Genomic DNA, 19,163 nt, shown 5'->3' with positions numbered 1-19,163 from the left:
ATGTAGCTTGAATGTGTTTGAATAATTTCAACACACTTTAGCTCTCCTCTCTGATGTGACCCCAAGAGCCAGTAAGTCCGAAGATTCCCATGTGTGTTAGAAGGCTGAAGTCAGTGAGGTGAAGCCCAACATCAAGAATGTAAAGCAACTTGTGGGACAGGAATGTAAAGAAAACATTGGGTAGTTTGGCTACAGCATAATTAAATTTTCTGGTTTTCAAATGTTTGAACTCCAATAAAAGGACCTTCAATGTGCTATTTTCGCAATTTTCAGTAACAAATGTGTGTATAGAGAAAAACCAAGACATATTCGAGTAGCATTAAAAAAATATTTTTCTTTTTTTTTTTTTTTGAGACGGAGTTTCACTCTTGTTACCCAGGCTGGAGTGCAATGGCGCGATCTCGGCTCACCACAACCTCCGCCTCCTGGGTTCAGGCAATTCTCCTGCCTCAACCTCCTGAGTAGCTGGGATTATAGGCACGCGCCACCATGCCCAGCTAATGCTTTGTATTTTTAGTAGAGACGGGGTCTCACCATGTTGACCAGGATGGTCTCCATCTCTTGACCTCATGATCCACCCGCCTCGGCCTCCCTAAGTGCTGGGATTACAGACAAGCTTTAGCCGCCACGCCCGGCAGTTTTTTTCTTTAACAAAAAGGCTGCATGATGAATCAGTCATGTGGCTTTGGACCAGTAAAAAGTGGAGCTCAATTTCAACCCAGATTCTTCTGACTTGGAAGGCCATTCTTCCAAGCACCTTTTTTCTAGTATGTTAGACATACATTCTGACTCCAGGTCTAACTCCAGAGACTACACTGTTTTCACAATACCGTATCTTCTAAACTGAACAAAATACTTTCACAAAATAGTTGATTCTCTTCTTCCAATTTCTTTTCATTCAGGAAAAGGGAAAGAAAACAAGCATCCAATAAACAAACAAATACAGTACTAACATTTAAATACTTTCTCAGCAAATATTATTTTAAAGGAGAAACCAAAAGAATGTATATCTAACATACTAGAAAAAAGTTGCTAGCAATTAAGGAGTGCAACCATTAATGCAGTAACTATGTGCAATCAGGTAAGTCACTGGGAAGTGAAAACCACCTAAATTTCTTCCAGCTAAAACCAAATTAGTAACCCTCATCTTCTCAATATGATAGCCAAATTTGAGACACTACCAACAAAATGCAGAGGGGCACACACAAGCCACAGCAATATCATGACGCCTCAGTTCACAAGTAAAGGAGACACACCATTATGAGATACACTGTAAGGACACCAATCATCAACATATGGTATTGCAATGGCTGTTCCAGGGAACATTCATTTACACTGTTTCCTGGATTTCAGGCATAAAAAGATAACAGAAGACATATACTGGCCCTATTGCCTTGACAATTCATAACCATTTTAACAGCAACCATTTCGCTACTCCGAAGATTATAAAGAAATTGTGTTTTTCATAAGACTCTACGACCTACTACCTATAACTCTCACATACACATATTGTACAACCTTAATATGTAATTATCAAATCTGGTAATGAACGTTCTGTAAATTACCAGGTACTACAATATTTTGGTATTTGCCTTTTAACCAAACTGAGGGGGAGAAGGGGAGGGTGGAATAAGCCTCATTTCACCTGCCCTTTCCAAAATTTCACTTCAAGAATGTTCAAAAACTCAGTATGTCCAGGTATAAATCTCCAAGTTTGTCTAATTTTCACTGCTTAACAAAAGCGATGTAGAAAACAATTACTGTACTCTTCATCAATCCTTTCAGATTGCACAGAATTCCTTCCAGAAAATTCCAATTAAAAAAAAGTTAGACAAGTATTCCCATTTTGGTATGTATGTCGTCTTTGGCACAAGTCATTTCAGAGCGAAAGCCTTTAAAACATTTAAATGTTCCTGGTATTGCTTTCTGACGAACGTGATAAAATAGCCAAATAATCCATATTTACCAAGATTGAAAACACTTGCACCAGGTACGGAAAATCTTTCCAAAACACAAAATCTAATTCAAAAATTATAAATAAAAAGAGAATAAATGTAAAAACAATTGCATAAACAAACTTTCAAATGCGTATGGGTTGACATTACTGAAGCCATTACTCAAAACGAACCTCTGTAAAACCGAGAAGGCACAATCAATGCAATAAGATGCTGGAGAAAGCCAAACCCGAGGCGCTGCGCAGTTCTCGCATCGCACATTTCAACACATTCATTCCTTGACGAATACATCCAAGGTCACTCACGATGGAGAGGAAAACTGCGTGTCTCCCTCCAGAGCACGCAACCCCTTCGCCGCGCCCCCACGGAGGGCGGTGAGGAGACGGGCGCTTCAGGAAGGGGGCTGCGCCGGCGCGAGGACTGGCCGGTGGGCGTTCCGGCAGCCTACAACTTGCAAGGACCACGGCCATCCCCCGGGCCTGGGAGTGGTGGCCCGAGGGCAGGCCCGCGTACCCCGGGTGACCCGACCCGCCGCGCCGGGGTCCCGCCCCTCCCCCCGCCCCGCCCCCGTCGCCGGCCCAGGATTATGCAACGCTCCCCCACCCCTCCCGCATTCTGGCGCAGCGCCCCCTCCCCGCGCCCGACTGCGCAGCGCCGCCGCCCCCCGCCCGTGGGCCTCCCAGCTCTGCTCCAAACAAAGCGCGCGCTAAGGGGCCGGCGGCGGCCGGGGAACTGGGGACAGGAGGGTGGCGGCCATGTTGGCGGGGGGCGGCGGAGATGGGGGAACGGAGGAGTGGGGGCCGGCGAACAAAGGAGCGCGCGCCCGCCCCGAGGCCCAGACCCGCCCCGCCCGGGTCCCCGCCGCGGCCCGGCCGGCAGGGGGCGCTGTGCGGGCGCCGCCCGCTGGACAATGCTCCGCCGGGCCCCGCGCGGGCCGCGCTCACCTGCACCCCCGGCCAGGCCGCCGCACCCCTGGCCTGCCCGCAACCCGCACCCCCTCACCGCCCTGTACGACCCACGCCTGCATCGCGGGCCTCACCTGCTGGCCGCTGGGGCAGCCGTCCACAGGCCCGCGGTTGCCGCCGTCGCTCGTTCGCGCTCCCGCCGGCCCCAGCCCGAGCCAGACGGCGCCTCCCCACCCCCGCTCCCTCGCCGCGGACGCCGCCCGCCCCCCAGCAGCCAGGGCGCACGCGCACTGCGCCCGCCGAACTGCGACGGCCGCGCCGCCCCGGCGCCTGGCGCCGACGGCCTATTGCGCAGGCGCCGTAGAGCGGGGCGGGGGGAGCGGGGGCGGGCCCTGGCGCCGCTCACCTGGCGGGCGGCAGGGCGGGGCCCGAGCTCGGGACTTCCAGGTGCGCGCCGGGAATGGGCGGGGGCAAGCGCCCGAGCCCAGGGGCCTGGGGGTGGCGCAGCTTCTCCGAGGAGGCAGGCAGCCAGAGAAGGGCTTCGTTTTCGCGCAGTAGGACTTTCAAGAAAGGACAAGCCCCCTTTGTCCTGGGACGTAAGCCGCAAGTCGTCCTGAGGGGTGCAGCGCGAATGCTGAGGAAGCTGGATCACAGGGCTGGGCTGCGAGCCTTGTGAGCCCTGAACCTCGGGAACGCCGCAGCTCTCCTCCAGCGCACCGGTTCAGGGCCGCGGGACGCGAGCCTTGAAAAGGATGGATTTGCTTCCTGTGGCTCCCTGGAAGAGACGTCTTCACCACCGCACTGCGTAGAGGCCGGCGGCGTCGCCCGCTCACCCCGCTTGCTGCCTCCCCGCACAAAGCCCTGCACAGGTAGCTCAGGTTAGCTGGAGCCCCGGAGCCCCACCTGCAAACACCCGGCCTGGCCTAGGCTGTGTGGGGACGGGATGTGGCTCTGGAAGCCCAGAAACCTGCTTCCAGTCCCCCACCACAAATGGAACTCACCCAGCTCCACTCGCGAGGTTAAGAGCCAAAAATTCCCATGATCGCAGGCGAATTCATTTGACTTCCGTTTCAGTTAATTTTGTTGCTTGTTTACAGGAGAAGGGAGAGAGGTAGCATGAAGAACAGTTTTTATTCCTGCAGGATCGAGTGCAGGACTTGGAGGCTGAGTCCAGCCGGCCGCTGTCCACTCCCCGCCAGCCCCGTGTCCTGGAGCAGGTCACTGACCCGGTTCCTCGAGTGCGGCAGGGCAGCCGCTTCCTACTAAATCGCCTCCCAAAGCGTTGTCAGATCCCATTTCAGAACATGTTATTGGAAAACGCCTTGAACACTCCAAACTGCAGCACAGTTATTAGGTAGCAACACTCTGGGCTCTTACTGGTACCTTTTCTTCCAAATAAGATTGATGTGTGCCTGCTCAAACAGATCGAAGTGCTTGTCTCAGATGACACACTTGGCAGGCATGGGACGTTCACAGGCCAACTAGAGGGCGAATTTCAATACCGGGATATAAAAGTGTATCGCTGTACTGACAGGTTCACAAGTGTTGAGAGATTATTCACTTTGATTTGTGTATTTAATGTCTTTTTTTGTGTGTGAGACAGTCTCACTGTGTTGCCCAGGCTGGAGTGCCGTGGCGCGATCTCGGCTCACTGCAACCTCGCCTCCCGGGTTCAAGCGATTCTTCTGCCTTAGACTCCCGAGTAGCTGGGATTACAGGCATGCGCCACCACGCCAGGCTAATTTTGTATTTTTAGTAGAGTTGGGGTTTCTCCATGTTGGTCAGGCTGGTCTCAAACTCCCGACCTCAGGTTATCCACCCCCCTTGGCCTCCCAAAGTGCTGGGATTACAGGCATGAGCTACCATGCCCGGCTCAGCTAATTTTTTTTTAATATGCTTAGTAGAGATGAGGTTTTGCCATGTTGGCCAGGCTGGTCTCAAACTCCTGCTTTCAAGCAGTCCGTCGGCCTCAGCCTCCCAAAGTGCTAGGATTACAGGTGTGAGCCACTGTGTCCAGCCTGTTTAATGTCTTATAGTGGGGTAATCTCAGAAACGAGGAGGGATGGGAAGAAGGTAGGTGCCGAGAAGTCTACTGGTTGGAACATTTCATCTCACTGGTAAGAGCCCTGGGTTTCTCCACCTAAGCACTGTTGACTTTGGGGATGGAATAATCCTTTTGTGTGGGGTCTGTTCCATGCTTTGTAGGATGTTTGACAGCATCCCTGGCCTCCACCCACTAGATGTCAGTAGCACACCCACTCCTCCAAAATTTAAAGAAAACGTCTTCAAAGTGAAATATGTTGCCCCACCTCCCTCTCCATCCCCAGCCCCTGATTTAAATTTTGCCTCTAGTAATGGTCACACTGGGAGCTATGGAGAATACACAGGACTGGAGCTCACCCCTGTAATCCCAACAGTTTGGGAGGCCAAGGCAGGAGGATGGCTTGAGCCCAGGAGTTCCAAAAGGGCAACATAGCAATACCTCAACTCTAAAATAAATAAATAAAATTTTAAAAATTAAAGGCTGAGCACAATGGCTCACACCTGTAATCCCAGCACTTTGGTAGGCCGAGGTGAGTGGATCACTTGAGGTCAGGAGTTCAAAACCAGCCTGGCCAACATGGCAAAACCCCAGCTCTACTAAAAATACAAAAATTAGCCAGGCGTGGTGGTATGTGCCTGTAGTCCCAGCTACTCGGGAGTCTGATGTGTGAGAATCATTTGAACCCAGGAGGCGGAGGTTGCAGTAAGCCAAGATTGTGCCACTGCACTCCAGGCTGGGTGACAGAGTGAAACTCCATCTTAAAAAAAAAAAAAAAAAAAAAAAAACCCTCTTTCTTTATAAATTACCCAGTTTCAAGCAACAGAAAATAGAATGAGACACCTATCGTGAATTCTGATAAGATGGTGGCCTCATTGAGACAGAGGCATCTCTTCTGTGTTGGATGTGATGAGGCACTGGGCCAGATCTCTGACTGAGAGCCACAATTGATGCACGCTCCATGTGAGGAAGTGTGGAGTCCCGACTGTGGGTCAGAACCGAAGTGACCAGCATCTGCCTGGATGGTCAGCATTAAGACCAGAGGAGGGGAACAAATAAAGAAGGCACAGAGACAGGGTCAGAAACAAACTGAGCACACACAGCCCTGCTGGGAGCCTCTCCAGGTGTTGCCTGCTCGCCTGGGTTCCAGTAGGCTGGCAAGGGTGGGAGCGTGTTCCATGCCTTCTCTAGCCCCCTGTCACATTATCATAGTCTTGTAGACTCCCAGAGCATACACCCTTTACTCTATTCTCTGGTGTATCTCCACTGCCTAGACAAAAGTCTGTGAGAGTAGAGGTCAATAAAGACACTACAAGGCTGGGCGCTGTGGCTCACACCAGTAATCTTGGCACTTTGGGGGGCCTTGGCAGGAGGATTGCATGAACCCAGGAGTTCCAGACAAGCTTGGGCAAGTTCCAGACTGGCTCAGGGCTTACTGATGGCTTAGAGCCTACAGATGGCGTCCCTATGTTTGCTCCACAACTGCAATACTGAAGTTATTCTTCCATGGGAAGTAATTGGTTTTAAAAAGAAAAAAAAAAAAAAACCCAGATGTTCTCTGGAGGAGCCACACCCAGGCCCAGGCCCAGCCCCCTTCCTCTGACCCTTCATCCCACCATCCCATCACCTTGCTAGAGTGTGAGTCTTGGATGGTGGGGCCTGTTTAGTTTGCTTCTCAGGAAGCCTCAGACCACTGGACTCCACACTAAAGCTTCTTCCTGATAAAGAAAAATATCAGACAAATTTAACAGAGCTTATTTGAGCAAAGAACATTCACCAATCATGCAACCCTGAGAACAAGAAGAGGTTTCGAGAGCTCACCTCTGCAATGTGGGCAGTGAGGGGTTTGGATGGATATGTTGAGAGCAAATCTTTAAGAGATTTATTCTGACCCAAATATGAATGATCGAGACCTGTGACACAGCCTTCGGGTGGTCCTGAGAACGTGTGCCCAAGGTGGACAGGGCAGAGCTTGGTTTTATATATTTTAGGGAGGCATGAAACATCAATCAAATACATTTAAGAAATACATGGGGCCGGGCGTGTTGGCTCACACCTGTAATCCAAGCACTTTGGAGGCCAAGGCGGGTGGATCACCTGAGGCGGGAGTTCAAGACCAGCCTGACCAACATGATAAAACCCCGTCTTTAAAAAAAAAAAAAAAGACTTTCACCTGATTGGGTGAAGCCCACTATTAATAAGTAAAAAAAATAATAATAAAAAGAAAGACATTGGTTTGGTTCTGAAAGATAGGACAACTCAAAAGAGGGGGCTTCCAGGCTATAGGTAAATTTAAACATTTTCTGGTTGACAATCGGTTGAGTTTATGTGAAGACCTGGGATCGATAGAAAGGAAATGTTCAGGGTAAGATAAAGGATTGTGGGGACCAAGTTTTATTGTGCAGAGGAAGCTCTCAGATAGCAGACTTCAGAGTGAACAAGTTGTAAAATGTCTCTTATTGGACCTAAAAGTATGCCTGGCCCTTGGTTGATTATCTCTTGGATCTGGAAAGGAAGGAAAGTTCGCTAATAAGAAAAAAAAGAAAAAGGTTGAGGGGGAAAGGGGATTCTCTGCAGAATGTGGATTTTTCCCATAAGCGATGGCTTTGCAGGGCCATTTCAAGATACGGCAGAGAAACATGATTTGGGGTAAATATTTTTATTTTCTTCCTTGTTACGCCAGAGTCAGATTGGAAAGTAAGTCATGATATACAGTGTTAAATAAAACCCATCTGATGAGAATTTATGGTTTGTAGGATATGACTCCCCAGACCCCTTAGACAGGAATTTGGGCAAGATAAATATATATGTGTGTGTGTATGTGTGTGTGTGTGTGTGTGTATATATATATCTATATATATATATATATATATATATATTTATGTATGTATACATCATAACTTAGTTGTTAGCTAAAAGGCTGAAGGAAGCAGAAACAAAGAACAAAAAGCAAATTGGTGGTTTGAAAGTTGCTTTCCTTGTAAATGTTAAAGCAGAGGAGACTCCCGTGTCATGCCAGCTAAAGCTGGCCTGTTTGGAAATTTGACTTTTATCTCTCTCCTGATTTCTCAGGTCAGCTAACTTAGTTTCAGTTTGGTGACAACAATCTTTAGCAGGAGGGACTTGGTTTGGTCTGTTGAAGCTGGTGCAGGAGCTCAGTGGAAATCAATGGCCTCCTATAAATGTTATTTACATTCCTATTAAAGGGAGAGGGAGCCAGTGGTGAAGTTCAGCAAGAGAAACTTACTCTATAAAGAAAATCTGCATCTGTAATGGTGTCTTCCTCTCTGTACCAGGAAGAAAAGGATGACTAAATCACTGGAAACTGTTAATGTGAAAAGCACAAGCTCAATCTGCATCACAGACCTGGCTTTTGTTTGCCCTGCATCTCTTGGCCAGGCAGTCCTAGGGGAGAATGAGGGTGTTTTGGCCTATGCCCTTCATTCTTTGTGTCCGGGAATGATGGTAAGTCTGAAGCAAATTCTTTGATATCTACTCTTGAGATTGTCTCATTTCTCTGAGTTATCTCCCACATAGTTATAAGGTAGTCATGTTAATAAACTTGTTTGCTTTTCTCTTGTTAATCTGTCTTTTGTTCTAGCAGTCCATCTCAAAGAACTCAGAGAGGGTTGAGGAAAAATATGTTTTTTCTCCCCCAAACTAGCCTGCCACTATCCGCTAGAAGCCCAGCAGCAGCAGTGAGACTACAAGGGGCAAAGAGAATCCAGGAACTGTGTCTCTCAGAAGGCACCCTCTTTCCACACTCATTTATACTATGGCTTAATGCCATGCTCCTGGAGCCTCAGCAAAATCACAAATTACAGTGCATGCCCTTCCAGGCTTCTCTCAAACAACTGAAATTGTCCCTGTCCGTATAAAGAAAACCAGAACAGGCCTTCCATTCACTGGTTCAGCAGATATCATTTTTCATTAGCCTCTGGAGGGGGCACAAAGTCCATATACGTCACAAGGTGGGGGAGGGGGGAAACATCACATAGTGCTCAAGAAATGTTTACTGAATGAAGGACTTGAAACAGCAGGAGCAGAGTTCAGCCATCTGGTCAACTACCAGGCTTCTTTCCATTTCCCTTGGCTGACACCCCTCCTCCCTACAGGTCATTTTCTGCACAACAGGCAAATAAATGCTTTTAAACGTCACCTCCTCAAAGAAGCCTCCCCTGATCACCTGCACAGGTAGATTGCCCACTGTTCTCTTTTACTTAGTCCTTATTGTTTCTACTTGTAGCATCGATCGCTTTTTGTAATTGCACGGGTATCAATTTGTTTACCTGTATATCCTCTGTTCTCTTACCCCATTATAAAGTCCAGAGGGCACAACAAACTCTGTTTTTATCAGTATACTCCTAGAGCACAGGAAGGGTTCAACAACTGCTTATTATGAATAAATGCATAATGTGGTCTGGGAATACTGGGTCATGTGGATTTATTAGGACACAGGGGTTGTGAAGCTCCAGGATATTAGGGGAATTTAAACTCTCCTTACCCATTCTTACAGAGTTATGTCAAGAATCAAAACAAGTTCTGTAAAGAACTGCATGTATACAAAGGAGTTTCATCATACAGCTGGAAACCATTCGAGACGTTTGGTCAGGTTTGTGGGGTATACTTTGCTGAGTCAGTCTGGTGCTATCTAGAGGAAAATGTAGAAGAGGAATTTTGAGATATAGGAGACGACGTAGAAGACTCCTGTAATAAGCTTTTCGCGACAGGACATGACCTGATGTAGTGCTCATGAAAAGGATAGTATAATAATAATTGTCAGGATGGGTGCAGTGGTTCACACCTGTGATCCCAGCGCTTTAGGAGGCCAAGGCAGGCAGATCGCTTGAGGTCAGGAGTTCAAGACCAACCTGGCTAACATGGTGAAACCCTGCCTCTACTACAAATACAAAAATTAGCTAGGTGTGGTGACAGGTGCCTGTAATTCCAGCTACTCGGGAGGCTGAGGTAGGAGAATCCCTTGAACCCAGGAGGCAGAGATTGTAGTGAGCAGAGATAGCAGCACTGCACTCCAGCCTGGGTGACAAGAGTGAAACTCCCTCTCAAAAGTAATAATAAGGCTGGGCATGGTGGCTCACACCTGTAATCCCAGCACTTTGAGAGGCCGAGGCAGGTGGATCACTTGAGGTCAGGAGTTCGAGACCAGCCTGACCAACATAGAGAAACCCCATCTCTACTAAAAATAGAGCAGCCTGGGCAACAAGAGCAAAGGTAACTCTGTCTCAATAATAATAATAACAATAATTGTCAAACAGCAAGTAAGCAGGGTACTTGACGATCATGGATAATTATTTTATTGGGGAGCAGGATGATGGCAACGTTATGGTTAAGTTGAGGAGGATATTTTATAAATTTATAACCACCCAACAGGTTCAGAGCTTATTTATCAAGACAGAGCTTATTTATCAAGACAGGAAATCGCAATAGGCAAAGAGTAATTCACACAGAGCCGGCTGTACGAAGATGGGAATTTTATTATTACTCAAATCAGTCTCCCTGAGCATTCAGGGAGCAGAGTTTTGAGGGATAATTTGTTGGGTGAGGGGTGGGGTCAGTGATTCTGGAGTGCTGATTGAGTCAGAGATGAAATCATAGGGAGTTGAAGCTGTCCTCTTGAGCTGAGTCAGTTCCTGAATGGAGGCCACAAAATCGGATGAGCCAGTTCATCAATCTGGGTGGTGCCAGCTGATCCATCAGGTGCCAGATCTGCAAAATATATTGAGCACTGATCTTAGGTTTTACAATAGTATTGTTATACCCAGGAGCAATTTGGGGAGGGTCAGAATCTTGTAGCCTCCAGCTGTATGACTCCTAAACCATAATTTCTAATCTTTTGACTAATTTGTTAGTCCTTCAAAGACAGTCTAGTCCCCAGGTGAGAAGGTAGTTTTTTTTGGGAAAGGGCTGTGATCATCTTTGCTTCAAACTATAAGTGTGAAAAGTAAAAAGGTCCTCTTAAAAGTTCCCTTTTTTGTTGAAGAATAAATAATGTGATAGAAATAATAGTCTCTCAAAAAAAAAAAAAAAACTAACTTCCTTCAAGTTTCCTGGCTTTTTGCTAGTAACTCCTTGTTAAGCCCTATGCAGCTGCTAAATATAGTAAGGGAATAAGTACATTCTGTGTCCTTGTACTTTAACCAAGTTATTTGTTCTGACCTATAGCCTGCTCAGACATGTCCAAATATGCCCAGGCATCTCCTGGCTTAAAGCCTATACCTCTTCCTTATTTGGAAATGTTATTATTCTCCTAGTTTCCTGTAAACAGCCCCCTTCCTTTCTTTGTTCTTCATTGTGTATTTACCTATTTAGGAAAGTTTTAAGTTCTTAGTCAATCGGGATCAGTCTAGATAGTGCAGTCCAGCTCCAGCCAATGGAGATAAGACATAGCAGTAAGGACCCAATGCATCAGGGATAAAAACTGCTTTTCTTTATCTCATGTGCTTTCATGGCAATCAGACTTCCAAAAAGCACCTTTTCTGCAGAAAGTAAAATCGCCTTACTGAGAAAAGTTCTTTGAGCCCTGGTTCTTCTTTTCGGCACCAAGGAACAAGCATTTGTTTCTAACATAAGTTATTCCTGAAGTTAGTTCAGCCTACCCCCAGGAATGAACAAAGACACCTTAGAGATTAGAAGCAAGATGGAGTTGGTTAGGTCAGATCCTTTTTTTCTTTTTTTGGGGGGGGACAGTTTTGCTCTTGTCACCCAGGCTGGAGTGCAATGGTGTGATCTTGGCTCACTGCAACCTCCCACTCCTGGGTTCAAGCGATTCTCCTGCCTCAGCCACCCGAGTAGCTGAGATTACAGGCACCCACCACCATGCCCAGCGAATTTTTGTGTATTTAGTAGAGATAGGGTTTCACCATGTTGACCAGGCTGGTCTTGAACTCCTGACCTCAGGTGGTCCACCTGCCTCAGCCTCCCAAAGTGCTGGGATTACAGGCATGAGCCACTGTACCCGGCCTAGGTCAGGTCTCTTTAACTTGGCCTAGGTCAGTTATACTTTTGCAATGGTGATTTCAGGATTCTGAAGAAAAAGTATGAGTATTTGTCTTAATAGATACCCCACCTACACAATGATATCAAAATTTTAGATCTTTGCCAATTTAGTAGGTGAATTTATCATATCCTGTGATAATCTGGATTTGCATTTATCTTAATATAGGAGAAGTGGATCTCTTTTTATATATTTAAAAGTAATTTCTTCCTAAAGAATCCACTAAAAAACTCTTAGAACTTTACACAAAAGCAATACTATTACATCAAAAAAAGGAAAAAAAAAAACCTCTTAGAACTAATAAATGAGTTCAGCAAGATTTTAGGACATGTGATCAATATACAAAAATCAGTTATATTTCTATACAGTAGCAATGAACAAACTGAAAATAAAATTAAGAAAATAATTCTACTTATAATAGATTCCAAAAGAACAAAATAATCTTGAAGGGAATTAAATGCCAGTGCAAGTTAAAAAGCATCCTATGTTCATGAATTGGAAGACAAATTCGTAGAGATAAATTATACTGATGCCTAGGACTGGGGGGAATGGGGAATTGAGGGGTGATGGCTAAGGAGTACATGGTTTCTGAAACTGTCTTTGCAAAATTATTTAAAAGGTTACCAGACATTATTCCAGAGGTCACAAGATTAGCAACTTCCCCAATTTTTCCTGTAGATAACATCACTACTGTAGAGCCTAAAATTGGCCTTTTGAGATGTCTTTCCAGGCTTTGCATTTTTGACTACTAGATGGCCCCACCCAGGCCCATGACTCAACCAGTCCTGGGCACCCACTGAGAAGCAGACTCAGACATAAGGATCATTTTCCGCACCCCTATGATTGAATCCTCAACCAACCATCAGCACCTATACCCTAATTCCCTGCCCATTGAACTATTTTTAACACACCCCAAACCTTCAAGCCTTTGGTAACATTGATTTGAGTAATAACTCTGTCTCTCATGTGGTGTGACCGGCCTCATATCAATTGAAATCTTTCTTTACTGTAATGTCATGGTCTCAGTGAATTATTATAATTTTGTCTTTGCAATTGAAACCACCTTTGTAAAATTATGACTGAGACGGTGAAAGAGATCTAACTTAACCAGCTCCATCTTGCTTCTAATCACCAAGGTGTCCTTGTTCATTCCTGGGGGTACACTGAACTAAACTTCGGGAGAAACTTAGTTTATAGTTTAAAACAAAGACCCCCCCCCCTCCAAAAAAAAGACCCTAATAGCTCTTTTCCCACAGGAGACCTCCTTCTTGCCTAATAACTAGACTGCCTTTGTAGGACCAACATTAGCCACAAAATTAGAAATTATGGTTTAGAAGTCATGCATCTGGAGGCTACACGATTCTGACCCTTCTTAAGCTGCTCCTGAGATCAGTGCTTGAGATATTTTGCAGACCCTGCACTTGATGGATCAGCTAGTACCACCCAGATCAATAAACTGGCTCATCTGATCTTGTGGCCCCCACCCAGGAGCTGACTCAGCATAAGCAGACAGCTTCAATTCCCTATGATTTCATCCCTGACCAATCAGCACTCCCGGCTCACTGGCTTTCCCCCATCTACCAAGTTGTCCTTAAAAACTCTGCTCCCTGAATTCTCAGGGAGACTGATTTGGGCAATAATAAAACTGTGGGCTGTGTGCAGTGGCTCACACCTGTAATCCCAGCACTTTGGGAGACTGAGGTGAGTGGATCACCTGAGGTCAGGAGTTCAGGACCAGCCTGGTAAAATCCTGTCTCTACTAAAAATACAAGAAATTAGCTGTGCATTGTGGTGTGCACCTATAATCCCAGCTACTCGGGAGCTGAGGCAGGAGAATCGCTTGAACCCAGGAGGCAAAGGTTGCTGTGAGCCAAGATTTTGCCATTGCACTCTAGCCTAGGCAACAAGAGTGAAACTTCATCTCAAAAACAAACAAACAAACAGAAAAACCTCTGGTCTCCTGTACAGCCAGTTCTGTGTGAATTACTCTCTCTATATGCCGTTCCCCTGTCTTGATAAATTAGCTCTGTCTAGGCAGAGGGAGGTTACACAATGGGCTGGAAGAGTTAGGTGCTTACATTTCTTTTTAGAGTAATAAAAATATTACAAAATTGATTATGATAATGGATGCACTACTATGAATATACTAAAAGCTGAATTGTATAATACGTGAATTGTATCTCGAAAAAGCTTTAAAAAATAAAGCAAAAAAAATTTTTTGAAACTTATTCTTTGTGAATTGTCCATGTTATGGTCTAATCTATTGGGATTTTTGTTTTTTCTCCTTGATTTTCAAGAATTCCTTACATGTTGAAGAATATTAATCTGTTGTCACATATGTAGCAAAATTTTTACTCAATTTTTTATTTGTTTTTATTTTGTTTATGGTATTTACTTTCCTGCAGTGGTGCAATCATCAGTTTACTGTGTCCTCATTCTCTAGGCTCAAGTGATCCATCCACCTCAGTCTTCCAGGTAAACGAGACCTCAAGCACATACCATCATACCCAGGCTAATTTTTTTTTTTTTTTTTTTTGTAGAGAGGAGGTCTTGCAGTGTTGCCCAGGCTGGTCTCAAACTCCTGGGCTCAAGTGATCCTCGTGCCTTAGCCTCCCGAAGTGCTGAGATTGTAGGCATGAGCCACCATACCTGGCCTAAAATTTGTGTATAATCAAATTTGGCACTATTTTCTTGCACTGCTTCTTTAGTTTTTACAGTGTTTAAAAACATCTTTCCTATACCGAGATAAAGCATTTTTTTACTCCCATATTCAGAAGCACGTTTGTTTTTTAAAAACTTAAAATTGGGCTTGGTGTGGTGGCTCACACCTGTCATGCCAGCACTTTCGGAGGCTGAGGCGGGCGGATCACAAGGTCAGGAGTTTGAGACCAGCCTGGCCAACATTGTGAAACTCCATCTCTACTAAAAATACAAAAAAATTAGCCAGGCGTGGTGGCGGGCACCTGTAGTCCCAGCTACTTGGGAGGCTGGGGTGGGAGAATTGCTTGAACCTGGGACTGGGAGACGGAGGTTGCTGTGAACCGAGATTGTGCCAATGCACCCCAGCTTGGGTGACAGAGCGAGACTTAGTCTCAAAAAAAAAAACCTTAAAATTATAGAATATAACTTTAAGCACTGGAGAGGATTAATTTTGATTTTGTCTTTATTTATTTTTGAGACAGAGTCTCTGTCACCCAGGCTGGAGTGCAATGGAGATTATGGCACAATCTCAGCTCACTGCAACCTCTGCCTCCCAAGTTCAAGTGGTTCTGGTGCCTCAGCCTCCTGAATAACTGGGACTGCAGGTGTGCGCCATCATGTCTGGCTAATTTTTGTATTTTTGTTTTGTTTTGTTTTGAGACGGAGTCTTGCTCTGTTGCCTAGGCTGGAGTGCAGTGGTGTGATCTCGGCTCACTGCAACCTCCACCTCCCAGGTTCAAGCAATTCTCCTGCATCAGCCTCCCAAGCAGCTGGGAATACAAGTGCATGCCACCACACTCAGCTAATTTTTGTATGTTTTTTTTAGTAGAGACAGGGTGTCACCATATTAGCAAGGCTGGTCTCGAACTCCTGACCTCATAATCCACCCTTTTCAGCATACCAAAGTGCTGGGATTGTAGGCATGAGCCCCCGCACCCAGCCTAATTTTTGTATTTTTAATAGTGATGGGTTTTTGCCATGTTGGCCAGGCTGTTCTCAAACTCCTAACCTCAGGTGATCTACCCATTTTAGTCTCCCAAAGTGTTGGGATTACAGGGGTGAGCCACTGAGCCAGGCCAATTTTGTCTTTAAACATGTTTTTCGGGCCAGGCACGGTGGCTCACGCCTATAATCCCCGCACTTTGGGAGGCCAAGGTGGGTGGATCACGAGGTCAAGAGATCGAGACCATCCTCGCCAACATGGTGAAACCCCGTCTCTACTAAGAATACAAAAATTAGCTGGGCATGGTGGTGCACGCCTGTAGTCCCAGCTACTCGGGAGGCTGAGGCAGGAGAATCACTTGAACCGGGGAGGCAGAGGTTGCGGTGAGCTGAGATCGCACCATTGCACTCCAGCCTGGGTAACAAGAGGGAAACTCCATCTCAAAAAAAAAAAAAGTCAAAAAAAAAAAAAACAAAAAACATGTTTTTCACATGATTCACAATGTCAAATAATCAAAATATTCCACTTTCAGTCTCTATCAAGTGTAAATGTTAGTTTATATAGTAGCCAGACCACAGATAATTTTCTTAAAACAAAAGACAAGCTTTCCAAAGGGTTACTAGTTCTACATCTGCATCTGTGTTTGAAAATGCCCGTTCCTGTGTGTGAGAGACCAACTAATCCCCTCCTCCCCTGGCCAGATTTGCCCTAAGGGTAAAAAGTGTAAGTGCTCACTTCTTTGATGTGAAAACCATAAATCATCAGCATGTAATAGAATAGATTAAATCTAAGAAACCACAGTGCTTTCAAACAGTGACCTTGGGGGTGGTTACTTTCACAGTTTTCCTCCAAGACTAGGTCATCTACTGACTATAGTCAGAGTGTACATGATAAGTGCCCAGCCTCAGCGGGGGTGCTAGGCCTGCCCACAGCCTCTCTGAGTGTCAGGATGAGTCTGAGGGGTGCACAAACGCTGTGGCACAGGCAGGGGAGGCTTGGCATTCCAGCAGATCATACATGTCCTGGATAATACTTAACTAGTGTTCCATTATTGGAACCCTAAGCTTGCCGGAGTTATTTATATTCTGTTGCTCAAGATCATTGCCAAGGTCTGATTTTTCATACACACCAAATTGCAGCCTCGAGCATAAATAGGTTAAGAAGGTGTAGCCAGGCCAGGACAGAAATGATATCCCAAGACACAGCCAAGGCACTAACTCCTAGGCAATGGCAGCCAAAAGCCAGAGAACGCTCTCGTGCCCTGACCCAAAGGCTTTCATGCCTTACATGGCATCACCAACTGTCTCCTGCCCAGACAGAGGAAGGTATCTTTATCACAGGGGACAGGAGAGTGCTAATCTCATGCAATCTTTTCATATTCCTAAAGTAAATATATCTTTAGAAATTTGGCACTTAAGAGAGAAAAAAAAAAAAAAAAGAAAAAGGAAATTTGGCATTTGAATCTCAAACAGATCTTGCAGACTTCAAAACTTTGTTGTCTCAAACTAAAATCTCTGCCTTGAAACCTCAGAAGCCTATTTTGCAAACCAAAGGCCAAGAATTTTGTTTGTTATCTTCAGTCTTCTGATCAACCATCCTTTGAGGCAGGAGTGTTGGAATGTTCTACACAGATGAATTCCAAATGTGTTTGGGCAGTTAAAAACCTGTTGAGCATGCCCATATGTGAATGTACCGTGTGTGTGTGTGTGTGTGTGTGTGTTCTACATATGAAAAAATGACAGGAGTTTAGCTTATTTTTTTATTTTTTACTGTATTTTTTTGAGACGGAGTCTCATGCTGTCACCCAGGCTGGAGTGCAGCGGTGCAATCTCAGCTCACTGCAACCTCTGTCTCCTGGATTCAAGCAGTTCTCCTGCCTCAGCCTCCTGAGTAGCTGGGATTACAGGCATGCACCACCATGCCCGGCTAATTTTTGTAAAGAAACGGGGTTTCTCCATGTTGGTCTGGGTAGTCTCGAACTCCTGACCTCAGGTGATCTGCCCACCTCAGCCTCCCAAAGTGCTGGGATTACAGGTATGAGCCATCAACTAATCAGCCCAAGTTTAGCTGATTTTTCTATGCCTTAGTTACCAATTAAACATGTCAGCCTTCTCATCACCTCTCCCCCTCAAATTACATGATTTAGAAATCATTGCTTCAGATTCCTGGGATGAGTGTGAACCACTGCAGAAGAAGGAAGTTTAGGGGTTCATGGTGGGAATACATCAGTGGGTACTTCCTAGAGCATCTGCACAGAGGGAGCCATGCCTGACCAGAGGACTTGTGGTGACTTTGTGCTAATGATGTTGTGTTAATAGGAGGTGAAGACTTACAGGCCTCCCAAAGTGCTGGGATTACAGGGGTGAGCCACTGCACCCAGCCTGCTGTTTTTACAGTTGAATGTAAAGGCTTTTTATAAGAAACCTATGAGGCTTGGGCATCTCATTTGCATAAGGTGCAAATTTCTGGTGGCTCCACTCCCTCTTCCTAATGTGCATTCGGGCCCTTAGCTTGAGTTACTCCATATTGTTTTGTTCCCTTTACCGCATGTATGTCAGGGGACAGAATTTTTCCATTGTGGACATGTCACCTATATATCCTTTCTTATCTGTGCAGCCATGGGCCTGACTTAGGCAAGCCCCCTTGCAAGTTCCCTTATCTGTGCCTGAAGCTTGATTTTTCCGGCTGCTCTTCTGTATGAAAGAATTCAACCAATGACTCATCCTAACTGCCTGCCTCGCCGTTTTCTACCTTTCTTGCTAGGATTACAGGTGTGAGCCACCATGCCCAGCCTTATATTTCACTTTAAGCAATTTTGTTTATTTATTTATTTGTTTGTTTGTTTTGGAGATGAGATCTCACTCTGTCACCCAGGCTGGAGTACAGTGACGAGATCTTGGCTCACTGCAACCTCTGCCTCTCAGACTCAAGCCATCCTTCCACCTCAGCCTCCCCCTGAGTAACTGGGACTTCAGGTGTGTGCCACCATGCCTGGCTAATTTTTGTTTTTTTTTGGAGAGACAGGGTTTTGCCATGTTGCCCAGGCTGGTCCCAAACTCATGGACTCAAGCAATTCACCCACCTTGGCTTCCCAAAGTGCTAGGATTACAGGTGTGAGCCACCACACCTGGACAGCAATTTTATTATTTTGTACTTTGGTGTAATTTTCTTCATGCTCCTTCTGCTTGGGGTTGTTGGGTTTTGTTGTTTGTTTGAGCTGTGGGTATACAGTTTCATCAAATTTGACAACACGGGCCATTCTTTCTTCAAAAATTTTTGGCCCAAATATGTTAGGCCATTTGATGTTATCCCATAGCTCACCAATTTATTTTTCAGTCTCCATCCCCACCCACCCCCCACCCCACCTCTTTTTTTCTTTTTTTTTGAGACAATGTCTTGCTCTGTTGCTCAGGCTGGAGTGCAGTGGTGTGATCTCAGCTGATTGCAACCTTCCCCTCCTTGGTTCAAGTGATTCTCCTGCCTCAGCCACACAAGTAGCTGGGATTACAGGCGCCCACCACCAAGCCTGGCTAATTTTTGTATTTTTAGTAGAGACAGGGTTTTACCATGTTGGCCAGGCTGATCTCAAACTCCTGCCCTTAAG

The 19,163-nt window shown here is 45.7% G+C and overlaps 1 protein-coding gene and 1 long non-coding RNA gene across 6 annotated transcripts in view; one reads left to right on the top strand and one right to left on the bottom strand.

The window, feature by feature from the left end:
• Positions 1-3,847, bottom strand: part of SPIN1 (spindlin 1) — a 94,816-nt gene extending 90,969 nt beyond the window's left edge. For 2 of the 5 annotated variants that reach the window (XM_032260404.1, XM_032260406.1), the window contains exon 1: positions 2,129-2,496. In XM_032260404.1, coding sequence (XP_032116295.1) covers positions 2,129-2,246 — 118 coding nt within the window. In that variant the 5' untranslated portion in view covers positions 2,247-2,496. Of the gene's footprint in view, positions 1-2,128; positions 2,497-2,994; positions 3,206-3,266 lie in introns of those variants that run through there. The other 3 variants (XM_032260407.1, XM_032260405.1, XM_032260408.1) reach the window with 3 other exon arrangements.
• On the top strand, positions 3,846-8,529 carry LOC116538178. Its single transcript, XR_004263539.1, has 2 exons — positions 3,846-4,214; positions 8,198-8,529. It is a non-coding gene; the product is annotated as an uncharacterized LOC116538178 (long non-coding RNA).
• The last annotated feature ends 10,634 nt before the right edge of the window (positions 8,530-19,163 follow it).

This window comes from Sapajus apella, unplaced genomic scaffold (genome assembly GCF_009761245.1).
Source record: "Sapajus apella isolate SASKATOON/1434 unplaced genomic scaffold, GSC_monkey_1.0 scaffold118, whole genome shotgun sequence".
Taxonomy (NCBI): domain Eukaryota; kingdom Metazoa; phylum Chordata; class Mammalia; order Primates; family Cebidae; genus Sapajus; species Sapajus apella.
Note: the sequence above shows the minus strand (reverse complement) of the source record. Positions and strands in the feature narration are given on the sequence as shown.